Source organism: Tyto alba, unplaced genomic scaffold (assembly GCF_018691265.1).
Source record: "Tyto alba isolate M040663 unplaced genomic scaffold, T.alba_DEE_v4.0 Super-Scaffold_16, whole genome shotgun sequence".
Taxonomy (NCBI): Eukaryota; Metazoa; Chordata; class Aves; order Strigiformes; family Tytonidae; genus Tyto; species Tyto alba.
This window is the reverse complement of record NW_024881278.1, coordinates 18,255,422-18,276,338: the sequence shown is the minus strand read 5'-3', so window position 1 is coordinate 18,276,338 and position 20,917 is coordinate 18,255,422. Positions and strand designations below refer to the sequence as shown.

The 20,917-nt window shown below is 36.2% G+C and overlaps 1 protein-coding gene across 9 annotated transcripts in view; it reads right to left on the bottom strand.

Moving 5' to 3' along the window:
* The window catches only part of USH2A (usherin), a 428,153-nt gene that overhangs the window by 139,110 nt on the left and 268,126 nt on the right, over nt 1-20,917 (bottom strand). For all 9 annotated transcript variants that reach the window (XM_042789369.1, XM_042789365.1, XM_042789371.1 and 6 more), the window contains 3 exons: nt 12,137-12,287; nt 11,822-11,964; nt 2,824-3,452 (listed from right to left, as the gene is read on the bottom strand). In XM_042789369.1, coding sequence (XP_042645303.1) covers nt 2,824-3,452; nt 11,822-11,964; nt 12,137-12,287 — 923 coding nt within the window. The remainder of the gene's footprint in view (nt 1-2,823; nt 3,453-11,821; nt 11,965-12,136; nt 12,288-20,917) is intronic.

The window sequence follows — 20,917 nt, the reverse complement described above, 5'->3', positions numbered from 1 at the left end:
CTAGCCTACTTCTGGGTCGAAGGGACACAAGGGGTTTGCAGAGCAGCTATTCAGATCTACACCCTAGTTTGAAAGAGCAGGGCAAAAACCCCAAATTTTTTAAAACAGATGCTATGTTGTTCTTCTTGTATTCACCTAGTAGAGAATATTCACATGGGCCACATGACAGCTTCAGCACCACAGCACAGCCCACTGGGAGGCCTCAGAGTCTTACTACTCTGATGTGAACTTGCCACAAAATTGAAGAGAAAGGAAAAACACCAGTATTAGTGAGCTAATCCATTTGACAGACCTGTAAGAAGACCAACAAGTAAGATGAAATCCCAGTCTCTTCCCCTGTGCTCCCATCTGCAAACAAGCAGATGGAGAGAAAACCACTGGGTGCAGCAAGCTTTGTCCATAATCTCTTCAGTGATGAAGTGCAATGAGCTTTTCTGCACCTATAACTTTATTTCAATTTTTTAAAGACATAAGACATAATAAATAATAATAACAACTAAAAAAAAACCCCAAAAAACAAAAAAAAAAAAACCTCTCTTGCTGTCCTGGAGAAGTAAGAGAAATTTTAAGAATTTTAAGAAGTCTTAGAATCTTAGAAATCTGAAGCAAAGTAATGTTTCAGCCATGGGAACACCCTCTGCACAGGAACTGTACCAAGTATTCCCAACTCTCCCCCAATTATGATGACTATCAAATTAAACAACACTAAGTAAAATAAAATAGTAGATAAATTAGAAGAATTCACGTCCATATCAGTGAAGGATACCGATACTCTATACACTGACAGAGGGAATAATTGCCAAAGGACAGAGAAGAGTCCTTTTCAGTCCTACCCAGAAAAGAGTATATTTGTAAGGCATGTACGTAAGTCATTTTACTCAATTCAATGCTGCCACCTTCAATTATTTTGAACATTTTAACCTAAATATTTAAAATCAAGAAAAATGAAGAATAAAACTGAGTCATGGAAATAAAAACATCCAGGCTTCAGCATCTGTGACAGAAATTAGTCTTAACAGACCAGACAAATATGTGTCTCCAGGTGGAAAAAACTCCCGAGACTACAAGAGCAGCAGTGACACAAAATATGACCAGCAGTCATATAGAAGGACATACAATGTAGACATTAAAGGGCTTTAAAGAGATTTAAATGTTAATGATAAAGTGGGAAAGAAGGAGGAGATAAAAGCATTTGAAATCTTCATCAAGAAAGGAAAGCAAATTTTAAAAGCATTGCTATGTGGAAATTAAATTATTACAGAGTGAAGACCACACTGCCTGCTTTCAGAAGAAATAAATGATCAAACTGATTTTCAGTATTGGTATATTACTTATCTTGGAGCTGAGCAAAAGACAATAAATACAAGTGAGCACACACCTCTAATCTCAAGAAAAGACATTCAGTAAAGAAAGACAAGACCTTTGATAACTCACAGTTGTTTAAAATTAGGATTGGGTGTTGACTGCACTTGGAGAATGAAAAAGTATGGGTAAGATATAAAATTATTATGCCCTTATCACATTAACTGAAGCATTGAAGATTGCAGTGATGACGACTTTGTGCTCGGAGTTGAAACCAATGTGCAAAAGATCATGCAGTAAAATGTGGACATGTGTGTAAGCATGCCATTGAACAAGAGCTACTGTTTACTCAGCACTGCTACTTCTGGTAAATCCATGAAAAATGCTTTACTATAAATTGTGGTGGATATTAAGATATATCTACAGAAGCACAGAGGGCAGAGTCCTGGAAGTAGATTGTGCAAATCTCCAATAAACAGTCTGGCAATTCATCACAATTACTGGTGGTCGATCATTATTAATTCTTACAGTAACCATTGTACTCATAGTGAACTCATTTGCTATTAATGTGGAGGTAACATACAATTCCTTAGACACTAAAACATAATTTTAGAAGCTCAGGATTTTTTGGTCTGATGTATAGAGCTTTTTTCATAGCTTAAAATGATGTATGAACAAAGCAAAAAAATCAGCATTGGTTTACTGCTTAAATTAATACTCTCAAACTATTTAGACTGCATTGGTAACACCACTCTGTTTACCTTTTGAAAACACGATGTATACCAAAAATAATAAATCTAACAGATGAACTTCAATCTTATGCAAATGTCCTTTGTTTTGTGCTCTGGTGAGCAAGCTACTGTACCAATACTTTTGGCATTAGTACAAGACTGAATCCATGGAAGCATGTGTGTATTTACACAAAAGAGGCTTCTAAGCTACAAAAATCCCTCTTGTTTGGTTACACTAATTTCCCTTGAATGAAGTTTGTATGCAAGCCAAAACAATGGTAGTTATCCTGTCCTCTAGAGTTCATTCCCAGCAGAATGATGTGAATAATTGAAAACTTCCTAGGTAGTCCTGTAAGAGTCTTCTTTCATAAATCAGGAGAAGCACACTGCTATCTTTTTCTTCATTAGTTATTAAAAAAAAAATCTGATGATTATATACAAGATTTAATTACATAAAAAATCTTTTTACTTTTTAGCATTTTAATGAAGTCTTGAAATTTTGGAGAAGATAGTAGGTTATTTTCTGATCTGATTAAAAGTAAGCATTCAAGATTAATATCGAAAATACATCAGGTGTGTAAGGAAGAAAATGGAGTGTAATGCCAGAGGCTGGTGTAAAGGAAAAAAATGGAAAGGAATCTAATGTTTCTGAGCCAAAGGACAGACGCTAATTATTCAACTGTGCCTGCAGCAATGAAATCTGTTGGCTCAGCCAGTAGATGTCTCTCTTAAATACACAGTTGCTAAGGAAAATATGTTAAAGCCGTGAGGCAATGAGAATTATTCCTACCTTAACTGAATACGGCCCCAACACTTCTGCATCAGGTGGCTGAACACCAGCAGGTCTTGATGGTCTAGTGGTAACTTCTGACCACGCACTGCTGTTCGTGCCTCCGTGAAGTGTGCTCATCAGTATTCTGTATTCAAATTTCTGCCAAGGGCTCAGAGCGGTACTCTGGTCAATGTAGCTCATGGACTGACTGAGAGGGAGAGTCACCACAGTTGATATTTGCTCTGTTCCTTTCACCCTCCTTTCTATTGTAACATTTTCCACCAAACCATTTGAGCGAGCAGGTAGTTGCCAGGATATGACCACAGAGGTTGGAGTATCAGAATACAGCTCTGGAGCAGGAATATCCTCAGGGGCATCAGGAAGAGTCTGTATTTCTGGGGTCTCGGGTGAAAGAGAGCATCCTTTAGAAGTGCATCCTTCTACCTGAAACACATAGACAGTGTAAGGATGCAGGTCTTCTACAGTGTAATTAGATCTGGTTCCTAGCACTGTAGCATGCAGTTGGCCATTTCGGTAAATATTATAATGAGTGATAATGCCATTTGGTTTTAAAGGATGCTGCCAGGTGATACTTGCTGCCCTTGCCGTAACATTCAAAAGAAGTGGTGGATCTAAAGGTCCAGGTTCTGTAACAGAGGGGAAAAAAAAAAAAAAAAAAAAAAAAAAAATGGAAAGGAAAATTACTAATAGTCTGTGATTTGTAAAAGTCAGCATTAGCAAGCAATACTCATCAAATGAGGCTCAAAATTACAAAAGTTAAAATCTACTAAACAACCTATTTCTTCAGAAACTGTAGGCCCAGATATTCAAGGGATGAATATGGCTCTACTCTCAAAGGCAAGCTGCTCTGTAGACACTGTTTCCTTCCTCCCAACCTTCCTCCCCTGTATCTTTCTTCTTCTGTGTCTCAAAACTGTCCTAACAATGCTGTTAGCATGTGGAGAAAGTGTACAGCTAAGTATCAATATAGATCTGCAGTTCTAGCTTTTGTTGATATTTTTCTAGAGCACTAGCTACTAATTGCAACCAATGGCATAGGCATAACAAAGCTTCATATTTTACAGCTCAGTAAGCCCCTACTGCATTTCCCATTATATATTCAATATTTTACTTCATTCTGTTTATAATTCTAATCCATTTTTTGCAATTTATCTACTCCCTGTTAATATTATAGGTGATTTTTTACTTCGACTGTGACAGAAGCTGCCGATTTAGCTCTTTCACCTACTGATAAATAAACAATGCACAGATCTGACCTTTAGGTTAACAGGTTTTATGCTTGCTCCACTCAGCACTCTAACTGATTCAATTATCATAAAGGTTCAGGAGCTTCCATGAATACTGAAAAAGACCGACCATATGCCTGCATAGGTGTTGTGGAACAGCAAATACTCTGCAGCCCTCCAGAGAAATTCCTTAATTGTAAATAATTTCACCATGCGACACAATCAAGTCACCTTGAATGCAAAACCCTCAGCCTGTGGAGGCAAAGTGTTATTTAAGCTTTACTGGGCTGCGTTAAATTCTGCAATTTGAAGGGCTGTTAAGTTTTTCAATTGAAATTTCATTTAAAATGCAGGTGCTTTTTATTATATTGAGGCTTTACTGCTCTCTAGGTACAAGCAAGAACATGGTGCAATAACACAAATCTGGCTCAATCACTGATCAGTAACAGCTGTAATTCCAGAACATTTAGCATTCTTATAAACCACGTCCTGAAATCTATAAATTGCTACAGCAGATCAAGAAAATACTATATTCCTCCCTATTCTGCCCATAGCAATTTTGACATTTATGAGATTTTTCTGTGAACATTACATTTTATTGAAATCTTAAAAAAAGATATACTTGGATTTAGTAATTGTTTAAAATAGCTTCAGGTCTGGGGATTTGGCAGGGGGACTAAGTTTCAAATGCTAAGGCTTGAAAATTCAAAATTCATTAGTGATCGTGGGTGTGCTAAGGCTCCAGGACACATGACACAGCATATGCTGAATACCACAATAGTCAACAGCACCATCATGTAATTCCTAGTGAAGCAGTACGCTGTCCAAACCACAAGAAACATTATATTTATAGGAATAATAATTTACTTTACTAGAAGTTAAATAATTCCTGATACTTTTTAAGTTAAAAGAGGAAAATAAAGGAACCCTAGAAAATAAATAAATCCAGCACAATGCATGGCTCCTTCTATAATTTAGAATAACAGCCAAAGCATCCAGAAATCCCAATTCTCCTCTTACATACAGAGAAAGGTAAATCAGGATTATTTCACTGATGTCTGTGGAAACAGTGATGTAAAATTGGGATGGCAAGCTTTTTCTTTTTTTCCTTTTATTTTTTTTTTCCTTTTAAATTTGAAAAAGTAACAGTGATTTTTCTTTTATTATATGATGCATCACACAGCAACTCCATAAAATTCATCGATATCACATATTCCGTTCTACTCAGAGTGATAATAAGGATGGAGTTCTATATTTAATGCTTGTGCACTCTAGGATTAATTTAGATCTCTGAATTTACAAGTATAAAAGATAATCTGTTGTAAAGAGCAATTCAATTCTATTTGCACGTACTCTTGGGCAAAATCAATTAGGTCATAAACTGGAACAAAATTTGGTCCATTATTTAGACCATGGAAAGATGGAGAGGTGGAGGTATAAACCTGAATTAGATGTATAGTCTGTAAACCAAAAATTTTACTATGGTGAAGGGGAAAGAGGAACATTTGCTTTGGAATTGAAGACCATGAAAATAAGTTGCTGCAAATTCTAGTTTAATTGAGAAGGGGAGTTGAAAGATATAATATTTACCACTGAGCTACAAACTTGAATTTTACCTAATTATACCTCATAAATAAGCTATCATACTGTGAGCTTCTGCAGGCAGAAAAAACAAAACAAAACAAAACCCAAACAAAAAAACCTCCACAACAATCAAGCAGTTTGATGTGAGAAAATGGATAAGTCTTTTTATTCCTACTGAATAAGTTGCTGGCATTACAGGTAAAACATTCATGGTACTTAGTTGAACCTGTGCTTCAACCCCCCTAGAGATCAGACGTATTCCTTAAAGACAATCTGTAATGTATGGGAGGAGCTGTCAAACTTAAACTTTGGGTCCCCCTAGTTCCTCCCCCTCCCCTCAGAAAAGCGTATTTTGGTAGCTAGCATACCTACCCACACATTCCCTACTGCCCTTTTAAAAGAGAGACTTTTAAGACTCTCTGAGTTCAAACAAGACGTTTGAGAGATACTTAATTGGCCCCACTGGATGGGGAAGCATTAAATCCTGGTCCCCAACACTCATTCAGTGTAGCTTCTTTTTAAATGGCAAGCAGAATCATCTAATTCTATATACAAATCAACTAGCACAATACTGCTTGGTTGAAAGGGTCACCACAATTATGTAAAACATGAGTATTAACTATAATTGGGATAGTTTGCTAATACAATAAAAAGCTCTGAACATGAGAAAAGTTATGCTCACAGCAGTAGCTATCACTTTCTAAAGTAAGAATTCATGGATGAAATGACATGAAAAAGATGGTTATAAAATTTTAATGGAATGATAAAAGGCAAAAGTCAGCCTCTCAGCTGAATTCTTAAAATCCCTATATATCACAATCAGCTCCTTAACTGTAAAATCAATGTGGAGTATAACATGTTGTCAATGTGGTTGTCACTGGAGGGAAGACTGCAAAGTATGACAGCTACACAGCTCAGCCTGACATTGATGAAAATAAAATCATAAAGCTTTTTACATAGATGTAATTGTTTATAGAAGCAACTACTGAACATGAGAACAGTGGGCATCTTTTTCCTTAAGATTCTTAGTTCACATTTTAAACCATTTCATTACAGTATTAATACTAGAAGGTAGTTTCATTTTGGCAAATGAAATTATCTTTTATGGCAGGCTATTTTGCTCATCTGCTTCAAAAGTTCAGACTCAACTTACAATGAAGGCACAAAATTGTTATTAATCTTTTGGAATTCCCTGTCTAGAACCACACATTTGTTTACTTATCGTACAGACTTGAGAATCAAGGAGCTATACTTTCATGGATGTATTTCGGGGGAATCTATGCTTTCATTAATATACTGAGACATGTACCTGGACTATTGCCCTTTAAAGCTAATGAGAAATACCTGATTTGCTGGGAATCTCTCTCACTAAGCAGAACAGAAATTCTGTGCCTTTTATTCTTGATTCATTTACTCTTTTCAGGAACATGGACAATGAAATTATACATATTAACAAAAATGTGGTGTCTTTCATATACTACTGACTGTATTCTGCAGAAAATCCAAAGTGCTCTGGGCACAAGGAACTACAAGGAATCTTTTATCACATCAGATCACAGAACTCAAAAGTCATTAAGCTGTTCGTGCAATGACATACAATCCATTTGAACCACTTCAAATATGTATTGAGAACTGTCTTCAGAGTATTCAAACTTTTTGCCCTCTGTTGCTCCAAATGCTTCTAATTCCTAATCTATTGGCATGCATGTGCAGGTTGTACTATTTATCATACAATCATCATATAATATCTGCCACAATACTACTTCAGCTTAATTTGTTCTTCTGTCCTTTTTCTATTCACCGTCATGTATTTCGCATGGCTTTCTTTTCCCTTTATCACCTCACCAGGTTTTGCCTTCTCTTGCTTCAGTTTCCATCTATCTTTCTTGAGCACACGTGAACACATTCATATCAACTATGGATTAGCTGATATGCCTAAATTACATGGACCTAATTTACACATAGCCAAAGTAAGAGACTTGTCTTCTCAGACAACGAATATAGAGAAAGCAACCACTTCCAAAAGCTGAGAACTGCATCACCTACCCCCTTGTCCTGCACTGCCTCTCTCTGTTGTCTTTACTAGGAAGCTTTAAGAGAGTAGGTGTCCTCATTCTGGAACCAAAGCTTTATGGTAAGCGTGCCACAGGAGCACACCATAGCACTCTATATGATAGAAATAACACTTCCCTGTTTTGTCAAGAAATAGCTCAGCTGACAGATTGCAGGAACACTTTTTATTTATTTATTTTCTCTATCAACTTCCATACATAATGATCTCAAGTGATTACTGTGTACTTTTGATGTTATTTATTGCGAATAAATATTGTTCTGGCCTATAACTTCTTTATATGGAAAAGAGATGGACTTGAAGTCATTTATGTAAGAAATAAAAAATAAATAAAAAATTGGACTGCCTGATAGGCAACTCACAAACCTTTCTCTCTCAACTAGTTGAAGCCAGGCACTTATAAAAGGGCTTCAGTAAGAGCTCTCCATACTGGAATCATGGAATCTCATACATGGAATCATACCCATGGGACTAAAATGTAGCCCCATGTAGAGAACATGCTGTTGACTGAGATGACCTGCTGTACGTGACTCACTGGACTGCAGACAGTTTCTGGGACATTCAAAAGAAAAGAAAGGAAGAGGCAGCTTTTCTCTAAGGTAGCAATTTTGCTAGCTTAAAACTTGTCCAAATCAAGATGGATTTTCTCAACCACTAGAAAAATCACCTTTCTCATTTGGGAACTATCCCTCTGATCAAAGATTATACCATGTGAATTGCTAACAGCCAATATAATTTTGCAAATCATAAAGCTACACCATAATAAAGCAGCAGTTGCCAGTGGGCCAGCTTCAGGTAACTATAACCAACTCTTTCACAGCTTCCTTCTCAGATAGCTCAGAGGCTTGACACAACAAAAGGGAACACTCAACTGATATCTTCTTTTTTATATCTAAAAAAAATAATTTTATTTCTGAATGGAATGCATGAAATTCTGCTCTCAGTTCAATGATGCATACTGACCCCTCAGTTCAGTGGTGATTATACTGATTGCAAGAGAGTTATCTTAAATTTATATTCAAAATACTGAAAGCAAGATCTAATCCAGAAACTTTATCAACTGTTTCTATTTGTCTGGCAGTAAATAGTCAGATGCTATACTGGCCAAGATCACTGGAACAAACATATTTTATTAACACATATTTAGCAGGTTTTAAAATATTCATAGGATATGTACATTACTGTTATCTGGCATAGGCAGGTTAGATTAAAAAATGAATTGAATCAGTTACTAGTGCTACACTCATGTAAATGGAAGTATCTGAAAATTATTTACAGCATTTTTTCTTGCATTAAAAAATACCCCAAGCCTACTAATCTGTACATTAAGACATATTATTATCAGATACAACAGATTTTTATGGCAGCATTTGCTAATTTTTCCTTAATAATTCCTAATATCCTCCTAATTTACTAAATATTTATCATAAATAAAATATAATATGCAGATATACTATGAAATCATCAGCTTGTATTGGTAGAACTCTATTGACTTTAAAAGTGGATGTGTTGATTTACATCTACTGCTATCAGGTGTATGTGCACATAAACACACACACATGCATATATTTTATTCCTACAGATATTTTATGCTTTGCTGGAACAAAAAGGACATATTCACCGCATCAAATTCAAAAATAACATGTGTACACACATATATTTCAACAGAGTGAGAGGTACGGGAAATTTCTACTGTCAAATTGTACTTTAAAAAGTCAAAGTCTACTGGTTAACAGGGCCACGAATTAAGTATACTTCTGCAACAAGCTGTCAGTATAGGCAGTTCTATAAGAAACATACTGAAAACTTGACAGAAATACTGCTTATACCCAATGACAATCAGTCTTTAGCAATTGAGTTGAATATCCTTTCAGAGATGGCAGCCCTCCACAATGACACCAAAACCAGAGACCTTTGTCATCACCACCAAAAATTGCTTTTTTTTTTTTTTTGTAAATTACAAGGGTTGTTTTACGGGGACATATCAGCATGTGTTCTTTAGCAGTATCAATGCAAATAGAAGAGGAAATTTTAAGGAAAATAATTTTTCCCTTGGAGACATGCAGTTTATAACTAAACTACAGAAGTTTTTTTTAAGCTAAGGAACAAGATAGAGCACCATAGCTGAAGAGGTGAGTTTTTTGTTAATCTCAAAATATTTTAATCGCATAAACATTGGCAGAGGCATTATACTTTTCTTTTGTTGCTCATAAGTTTCCTTTGGCAACATCTACCTTCCATACTAATTTAAGGCATTTTTGCAGACAGGTTTTGTAGATGGTAGCATTTCATGCTAGCGCCCAAAGATCATCTAAGTTCTATGCAGCATGTAACTTCTACATATATGTTTAAGAAGATTATATAGGAATTCATGTCCTGTGTAGGCCTTCTGACCTATCCCTACCTCCCAAAAAGAGAATTTAAAAATTCTACATCTACTACTTTGCACAGAAAATTATTTTTTCATATACTAACAAGTGATGCCTTTTAAATGCAGTTCTGTTCTCCTACCTAAAAAGAAACAACACTATGTGAAGTATCTGACCAGAGCTCAAAAATCATTGTAATTTGAATGAAATAGTCATAGAGACTGGTTGCTTCTAGACCATGAATGTAAACAAGCTTAATAATACTGTATCCAGTTTTGGTTACAAACAATTACAATAAAGGAATTTAATCTCAACAAGGATTTTCACAGGTAGCTAACACATCTCTGGGATGTAAAGACCAAGTTCAGAACTTACTTTTATTAGGTAATTACTTATAGGTCATGTGTTCATAGAAGCATTTATACCTTTCGAGCTTAAATGGATTTATCAGATAAATTTCTGCTGTGAATTATTTGCTCAGCTTCAATGAAAAATGTTTTACAATTGTGGGAACACGTTTTATTCTGGGAGTTTTCTCAAGACAGACAGTTATCCACTTAGAGAAGGGACTAAAATGAAGTTGAGTCACCAGCATTGCCGAATGGCTACAACAATTGCATATGAGCATCAGGTTAAATTTACAGTCTGAAATGCAGATCTCATATCAGTGTAAAACAGAATAAGACCAGAAGGCACTTTGGTACAAAGGCAGAGAAAGCAACATAGTAAATGAAACCAGTAATGAAACATGTCCCCACACTCCCATCTTTTCCTCCTCAGAGTTACTTAGTTTCTTATTAAACAAGATATAACAGGAAAAATCTCTTTAGAAAATATTTAATTTCTCTAAAATTTGGTACAATGGGGTCATCCATTACTGATTAGAAAAAAAAAAAAGGCAAATAATATATTTGAAAACAACAGATTTTTCCCAAAAGTGTGCAATTAGATATCCTGCTACATTGTAAGAGAAAACTAATAGCTCAATTTCTTAAAAAAAAAAGCTGGAAATTATGTATTTTGTATATGTATTATGTACAACAAGCTCAAGTTTTTTCATATGTTTTTGCTTACATATTGTATCAAGCGCAAAATCCTACCCTGCCAACTAAATGGTTGTGCCTATATGCTGATACCTGTTCGTTAAATCAAGGGATTGTTGAACTAATTATATGGAAGGAGTCAGCAGAATGTAGGACTATTAATGAGAAAAGTGATGGGACTGGCAATGACAAACTCAATTTCAGACTAGTAGATCACCACTTTGAATTAACAAAGATCACTGGGAATGAAAAGTTCCTGTTCAGCTGCAGTACAGCTTAGGTATTCTTGACGCAGAGATAAGACAACTGTCATATACTATTAACTTCAACTTATTTTCTCTGATATGACTGAAATCAGAATCAAGTCTCTGCATACAAAGGGATACCACTTACAAAGCTATATTTACTAGTGCATCTTAAACTAACCATATATGAACACATATGCATGGAGGAATATTATATAAAGAAATAAGATACTACTTCACAAAACATATATTTAAATATTCATGTTTTATGAAAATCTAAGATAACAGATACTTGGTCCCTTAGGAGTTGTTACTGCAAGTTAATATTCAGGAAGGAAATACATTATTGCTGTTTTACTGAGAAAGCTAGGTAACCAAAAGAAATTATGTGCAACGGCAGCTGAACTGTTATTTATATTTTCTGCTAAAGGGAGTTAAATAAGATCAGACTGCTTACTGTCCTCTGCTGTAGTCATTGCGGTCCAGTTGCTATAAGCATTGCCATAACCATTGGAGGCGACCACTCTCATCTCATACTCAGTGTATGGCTGAAGATCTCTGACCCTGTGTTGTAAGGAAGCAGTAGGACTGGAAAACAAACTGCAAAGAAAAGCAGCATGAGTTACATCATTAAACATGCCAGCACCTAGAGAAAGACTAAAACATTACATGTCTTGTAACAAAACCGGCCACCCTAAAGGTAAGCCACATTCAAGATAATGGGACTTTTCTTGCTCAGCAGTTGACAGTGGCCTTGCTATGGTCTGCGTACTCTAAAATGTCACCAGCAGAATGCCTCCGCCGCATCTGGAGTCGGTATCTGGGTGCGCCTGGGGCGTTGTTGCGAACTGGTGTAGACCAGACAACCTGAAGACTGGTCGGAGTGGCAGATGAAAGCCTTGGAGGCATCACGCCATCTGGAGCTGTCGAAAAACATGGATGAATTAGAGCAGAGAAAACCATGGAGAACATATGCTGGTGGAAGCAAAATGCTCCATATACTGGAAAAACTATTCCTCAGGATCAACAGCAATGTTAACATGGTCCATTTAGTTTAACATTTTCTCTACTGAACAATGTTATTTCTTCATTTTCTTCTTTCCAATACAGTTACGTGAATATCATTTTGCTAAAAGCAAACCTCTAAACACCAAAAGTAATTCAGAAGAAACATATTCTCTACCACCTGTTCAAAAATTATCTACTTCTTGTGCCCAGCTCTGCCACCCTGAGAAGTTAAAGAAATGATCACAGAAATGTTACCGAGTAAAATTGATCCGACTTCTTATTGTTCAGATGTCTTCTCACCCTCATAGACTAGTAATAATTGTAAAACAGTAAAAATTTTAGGGGGAAAAGGGCCTTTAGGTAGAAATCAAAACAAGAAGTCTCAGTCTCTAGCCCACTGTTTTGTTAAGGAAATTAATTTTTATGAAGACCAGGAACTCCAGATCAAAACGTGTCAGTAGTGATACCACCAATGACCTTTAATTGCTGCAAATTTCACTGCATGCAGTAAAAAGAACTATGCCAATTTACACCCATGTGTTTATGGCTTTGTTTTTACATTAAGAATAAAACAATGTTTTGAAGAAACTTTCTGTACATAAACACATCTAGAACTTTTATATATAATGCATGTCTTTAGCCATATCTCTGCAGCTCTTTTCCAGAGAGTTAAAAAACTGGAAAGTTACTGCCTTTGTCATTTAAACTCTTGTATAATAGTTTTGCTTTTCATGGTCCAGTAGTTACCATTTTCTTCTTTCTTTGGTCTTTCCAACAGAAATTTTTGTTGCTGTTGTTTTTTTTTCCTTCTCTCTACTGGAAAAAAAACAATCTCACAGATCTGTAACTCAAGGTGTAGTTGTAAGCCTCAAGGCGTAAGTTGTAAGACGAGTGAACAGTATTTTACAGTAAGTTTTATGATTTTCATTTACCACCTGTATATGAGGTGGTTACTAAGAGGAAAGAAACAGAATCTGTGATACACTGTCTGAATCATTCTCTCCCTGAAACAGATGAAAGGATGGCATTGGCTCAAAAAAAAGAGTCATCAGTCATATACAATAGTTTTTATTTATACTGACATATACATAGAGAGATATGTGAACTGATACGTCTGACTATCTTACTCTGATTATACATACTTATGACTGGGTAACTTCAAAATTCTTCAACTCCATCTTCAAACTGTATTATGTAGAAAGAAAGGCACAAGTCTTGCTCCAATCTAGAGATGTGTTCCCTTTCCCTCAAGTTCAAGGTCTGCCAGTTCTCATACAAAATTCTTACTAAAAGCTGGCTGCTGATGTACCTGAGTTATTACCAGGTATTTTATTTCTGAGAATTGGCCCCTAGCCCTGCAACCCTCCTGTTTTTTTCAGGACAAGATGAAGTCGAACAAGATCTGTAGCTTCCCTCACTTCCTTCCCCTCCTCTCTGTTACCATGAGAAAGACGAGATAAAATTTTGGGGCTTGAGCCAGACTGGCTGCCTTTGGATGCTCCCTCCTGCTGCTGTTATCTAGACCTAGGCAATAAGGCTCCAGCAAATCCCAAGTAAACTTGAAATCTTCCTGTTTCCAAATCCAGGAGATGTCTGAAACTAAGGTAATTCATGGTCTGCTAATCTGTTGCCAACACCTTCATGGCCAATCAAGAGCTTGTGAGCACCTCAACTCAGAGGGAAGAAGATGGCTGATTTAACTTGAATGGCCCCCAACATCCCTCCAGCTGAGCCATCAAAAACAAACATCTGCACACCAAATGCTTCTGTATGTGAATTAAACTTCACTCTCAGAGTAAAATGGGGAACATACATTTACCTCACTTAACATTGTTCTCTTTAGCAGCAACATAACTAATGTTGGAGTTAAGTTCTGCAATAAGAGGATTTAAATTTTATGGATGTAAAGTACAGTACTTGCAGATAATCATTAATTATTTTGCCATTCCTTTATAAAGTGATTCCTGAAGTTGTTAGCAGGCAAACTCAGCCAGCATGAGAAAGATGGTGCAATTAATGTAAAAACTTTTATTAAAGGATTTTAAAGGGTTTTCATAAGCTGACACTAACTGAAAGGCTCAATATCCCTTCAAAGCAGGGTACTACCTCATTTAAAACTGAACTATCTGTTCAGTTAATATGCACCAGTTGTTTAAGTAGACACAGAAATTCTACACAGAAGAAAAAGCTACATCTAAAAATTAATCTAATTAGCTGAGCTGTAATCTGGCCAGGAAGCCAAAGTTCACATTGTTATTGAGGAGACAGTGTGAGCAACTCACTGAGGAGGCACAAGTGTTAAATTTATTTCCAGTTCTGTCAGGACACATCACTTCACCTTTGTCTTTCATTTCTCAATCTGTTAAATGCAGATAATAATACTTATCCTTCTTTGTAAAGCTCTCTGAGATCTACAAAGTAAAAGCTCCGATTAAGCTTTATGTATGTATAGTAGTGGTTATTACAGTGATACAGGAATGTTCATCAGAAAACAAAGATGTAGCTGCCCAAATGTCAATAACAATTCACAGTGCGAATGTTATTTTAATGGTGTAGGTAATCTCAGCTAAATGTTCAAATCTCTTCTGCCAACAAAGTCACAGGATAGGAAAGAGTAGAAAATTTGGACAAATCTCTTCTGTGAAAGTCAACTGACCTGTAGAACAAGCCAAGCCCACTACATTCAAACCAACATGCCAGAATATACAGCAAATATATTTAATCTGAAAGACTTTCTGTAGCTCACAGAGAATGTCCTCAGCTATGCACTAGTGCATGTCCTCAGCTCTGCGCTTCCAAAGGAATGGGGCAGGGGGGCAGGAGGGTACAACAAATAAATTGTCAAGTCTCTGCTGAGTCATAATGAGAAAGGTGCTCTATTAAACTAATCACGCTTTGATCATTAAAACTACAGAGCACTACCCCCCAAAAATGGTAATTCTAAATTGCACACAAAACATCCTTTGACTATTTCAAACACTCCTCATCACCAAGGTCTTCAGTGTAACATTTCCCTCAGCTTAACCCTTTTTATCCAATCCATACTCCCGAGAGACTCCTTACTAACCAAGTAATAACTGGCAACCAGCAATAATTCTGCTGCGAATTTCTCAACAGAAGAGCCATGTATCTATCAGCTTGATATATCGTCTTTAAGATGCAATGTTGCTCAAAAAGCTCCTCTCAAGCTTTAATATGACCCTCAGGGGGCAACCACTCCACTTGCAACCTACTGAATCAACATCTAGCCCAGTAAATCCTCACTTAGCAGGGCAGAAAGTCATGCTTTGTATATGAAGAGAGTACAAAGGCAGAATAAAATATTTAATCAGATGTCAATTCTAATCAAAGAACTAATAAACAGCCCTGCAAAACAAAAAAACTGAAGACACTTTCAAGCAGACAATGACATAGGGTTTTCCAGATACTCAGGTACATGCAGATGAGACAAGAAAGATCTGATCCCTGCTCAGCCACTAATGCACAGTCTTTGAAAAGTGTTTCAATTTCTTGCCTCAATTTCCTTATCTTAAACAACATATGCAGTAGTACTCAGCTTTGTAAGCACTTATTTTAGGACAGCAAGCATTGTGTTAAATGATTATCCTTAAATGTTTACTCCATGTTGAAAGCCTATTTTTCTGAGAGGTATTCATTATATTTATCATAAGGATATATCTGAAATTTAAATTTACTGGAAGTAGAAGACTTTGAATAGGACAATTAGAAGTGAATTACCATTATAACAATAAATTATTACATTATAAAAATGTCTGCACTATTAAACTTTAATAAGAGGGAAAAAAGCCAGTAGAGCTCTATTTGATATCTATCAAATTGGTGTAAACTCACACCAAATTTGAGGTGAAGTGACACTGCTTTTAACAATGATTAGATATGTTTGCCCTGCTGCATCTGTAATACCTGCAGATAGGCAACTAGAAGAGTTTGAAGTTTTGTAAATGTAACTCTACAATTCGCCACATCTGCACATGTAAAATTTTAGCACAGATGATGCATTTGTATCTTATCAAAGTATTTTTCATACATGTGGATGCAAATGATAACTGCAGGTATTTAACTAGGGAGGAGGAAAACAGGCTCTCTACAGTTTGTGCCGTAAGAGCAAGCAAAAGTTTCAGTCAGACTGCCTTTAGATGAACGTGTTGCTCAGTCATGACCACACTCACTCTTTTCCAGGTTCAATTCACAAACCCCATTTCTTTATCTCATTGCAGTGGTTGTTTAGATACTCCCAATTCATTTTCTATTTTAGGTGCCCATACTGAGATGATCTCATTATGGCACTTTTTATGGCAATATGTTCTGCACACTGACATTTGTTTCTTCTGATTTTCCCAGGTATGCCTGTTATCTAGTTGTTCGCTCAGTCCAAATAATTCCAGTCATTTCACTTTCCACAATTCTCAACATGGGCATGTGTTTTTGTTTCATTTAACCGTAAGACAGGCCATGATGCTGGGCCATATGTCATCACTAGAAGGGCATGTTAGTTATAAACCTTTATTGGCAAAGCAGAAGATTGCTTTTTTGTGTCTTATCTTCACAGGTTCATTGACGTTTACTCCAGTTTGTTTTTTAACCTTTTTTTCCTAGTTATCTTTCTTACTCAGTCTATAGGGAATATACAGATGTTCTTATTTTTTCATCCATGGTCAACCATGTTGCTTTCAACCTACTCAATACCTAAAGAATGCACAGAGTATTCTTGGATTTTCTTTTTAATTTTATAATTTCACTGATAGATGTTTTCAGTTACAGATATATCTCCATCTAATAATACATATACCAGAGGCAACTTATCCTTTATTCAACACACAACCATACACTTTGGAACATATAATGTGAAAGGTCCATGGTGGCCTTCTTGCTTGATCCTGTCTAGCACATGGGGCTTGGGAAGAAAGGAAGCTGCGCTATGGGTAAAAGCAAATAAGGAGGCATAAAGGAGTAGCTTAAAGCCTCTGTACACCTCATGTTAGTGAAATTATATTTTCAGAACTATAGCATAAACAGGGTACAGAAATATCTTGTTCTCTCTTCATGATGTACCCTGTTTTATGCATCTGATCTCTGCTATAATCACAGAATCATAGAATGGTTTGGGTTGGAAACGACCTTAAAGATCATCTAGTTCCAACCTAGATCACCTTCCACTAGACCAGGCTGCTCAAACCCTCATCCAACCTGGCCTTGAACACTTGTAATAGTAATTTCATTTGAAAAGGAGTGGCTTTGTAAATCTTTTCACTTTTAGCATTAATCTTTAATGTTACTTGTAAGGCATGATATCACCCAGAAAAATGAAAATAAGAAGTTTGAAAAATCTAACATTTATCTTTACCTGGATTGAGTGTGTAAGCTCTAACTGCAAATTTTCTTCCATTTGCAGTATTTGGTATTCCAAGCTGGATAGTACAATTTTAGTAGGGCCCTGAAAATCAATTCAGCCTTTATTCCATTACATTCAGACCTTAAGTTTAAGACAATTGTCTTTTGAATCCCAGAGCAGGTTTACTTATTCCTTATTAATACTGCTCTAGCAAAAACCAACCAAACAAAAAAAAAAATAAAAAAAATCCCCCTTCTTCTAATGAACTTTTCTTCATATACTATGTCAACATCTGCACTCCAGATACAGTTCTCAAGTAAAAATATGTGTAAGAGATGTCCCTTTCCTAAGTGTTATATTTTACTGAGGTCAACACTATAAAAACGTCTTACAGATTTGTCACCTTTACCTTTATATAAGTAGCCGCCTGCCTTCCTTCTTCATGCTAGATAGAAGTTTATCCATGTTACTCAGCAAGAACTTCACTAAACTCTAAAAGCTACAAAAGAATGCCAATAAGCAATTAGCTGAATGATTAATGATTTTAATACCTGTAATAAAGACACTGGATAGAATTTATAACTACCCAGTAAAACTAATTATTCATCACACTGTTTAAAAGGATGCCTAGCCAATAACTGTCATATCACAAAATTAATTAAAAAAAAAAATACTATGAGGAAAAAACAGAAGAACTGGTATTACAAAATCAGGCAGAAAGCACAGTTAAACAAGCAGCTCCTGTGGGTTAATTGTGGCTCTGGTTACTGGAGAATTAAATATCTCTGTGAAGTATCTTTGAGAAACTATCAGATCTGCCTCCCTTTATTTAGAGGACCAGGTGTGGCAAGAGCAGAAGGAACAAGATCCTGTCTATCTTCATGCAGTAGTTTCAGCTTCCTGCATTAAACAGCTTTAGAGATTAATTTCAGGACTTTTTTTATTTTTTTAAAAAAGGAAGAAAGTGAAAGAATTTTATATCATCTTTAAAATCTTGCAGTTTCCCTTACAACCGATATCTGCAGGCAGAGAGCTATGACCAGAGGCAGGTATGCCAGCTTCCACATTGATGGAAACATCTCTGTTGAGAGTCTTGTAGACTGCTGGTGAGGAGACACTTGGCTAAATTGAAGTTCCTTTCTTAATGTTGATGGTATAATTTCAAAGAACCGCAGGCTGGTTCTTAAGCTTTTCAATTCATGTTTGAAATTAAACAGTTCTTAGATAGTTTTGGAAATAGGGGCTTCCTGAAAGCAACAAAAAATGGAAATTATATCACTGATAGTCTGGAAAAGACCAGGGAGGAAAATGTAAACCTATGTAGCTGGAAGAATAATAGAAGAGCAAAGGGATAGACATGCGGGAATCTTCAACTTCACAGAAGCTTTGCAAAGACAAAGAGAATATCTGTGTCCTGGGAAACAGGACATCCAGTAATGGGATTAAACTGCTGCAAGAAAGATTTCAAATTTCTGTCAAACCAATCAATTGTTTTACCAGAAATGAGACAACCTGTGGTTTTGAGGAAAGAAGATGCATGACATGATTTACTGGTGAACTCTTTTTCAGCCTAATAATTCAATGAAAGGGACTCTAACATCATAGAAAATGGAGAAGGAACAAAGAAAAATGAGAAGGCACACAGAGGTGGTGATCTTACAAGAAGCATATTCCTCAGTGTGAAGCATAAATTGTTGAAAAATAATTTTTAATATTTTTTTTTATTTAATGACCGAAAGCAAAAGGATAACATAGGATATTCAAAAGCAGAAAGCAACATTATACTTGAACAAGTGGACATGGTTTCTCCAAATGATCGTTGCTATATCTCCACTCAGTGTGGCAAAAGAAACTAATATAGCAACTAAGAAAATATAGCAATCTAACTGAATGCTAAAGAAAGTGGGATATTAGGGGAGATGCAAATGTTCTCATTAAAGTTGTCAAATGCTAGAATTATGTGCACTCATGCAATATCAATGTGCCAGAGGACTCACAGAACAACCTACCCTGCTGGTGTAAAACTAAAGTGTTACCAGTTGATGTGCATTTTGACAGAAGCATTAGTTTATATATCCCCCTAAATGTACAGATTGGAGAAGAATGCAGTTTTGCAAATAAATTAGATCTGCAATAAGATTACCTGTAGTTATTTTTAATCCATAAATTTCTCTGCAGTACACAGAGAATGGTGTGAAATACTACCATTTCTGACAGAATCCAAGCTTGAGAGTATCCATAAATAAAGGATGGATCTGACACGATGAGAGATTAGCTGGTGTTAGGGAGCCACTACACACAGTGGGTGGTGCAGTCTTACTATATCTTGAGTGTCCTACAGGTATCTGTGAGATCCAGGTCACTAGACTACCTTTTGGCCACGAAACATCTGAAGCCATAACAGACACTTTCCCCCTCAAATTCTTTCCTTATTTGAAGAAACAGAAGGAAAAGAGGTTTCCTCAGAGTTTCTGCTCATAGTAATCCAGTCAACACTGAGCTAGACTTGGTTCACAGCTGCTAATTAGGTTCTTTATGCCATACGTGGTAAGCACAAATAACCCTTGTCTCCTTGACAATGTCTTTTTATAGGGAAAATGGGAGGCAGGTGTTGAGAAAGAAGGAAGTGACTCTTCCCACCTACAGTTGTTGTCCCGATCCCTCTCATCTCCTTCACAGATAGCACGAGCAGAAAGTCTGATGCTCCGGCATGCCTAGAGGGAACCAGCTCTCTGTCATGGTTCTGCCAAACCACTGCACCCCCCAGTCTGCCACCTCTTCTCCTTCCCTTCTGTAACAGAAAAATGTGCATTTACACTACCACATTTCCAGTGGCATTTACATGTTGTTTCGAAACAAATACTATATAGCACTATGATTTAAAAATAGAGAGAACATTTAGAAAATAAAATCAGTATTGTTGAATAACAAAAGTAAAATCTTAGCTATAAATGAGGGAAACCAATTACCTCCTTAATAACTAAAAATGCTAATTGTTTATACAAATAAATAAACCAGTCTCCACAGCAGACTCACATATTAAAGGATCAGATTACTTTAGCATTACTTGGAATTGCAACATTGCAAAGACTAAGGCATTGTCTCCTTGGGTGTGAGTACATTTGGGTATCTCAGCTCAGGATGTGCCATCATTAATACATCTCATTACTGCTTTGGTTTTGGTTCTAGTTT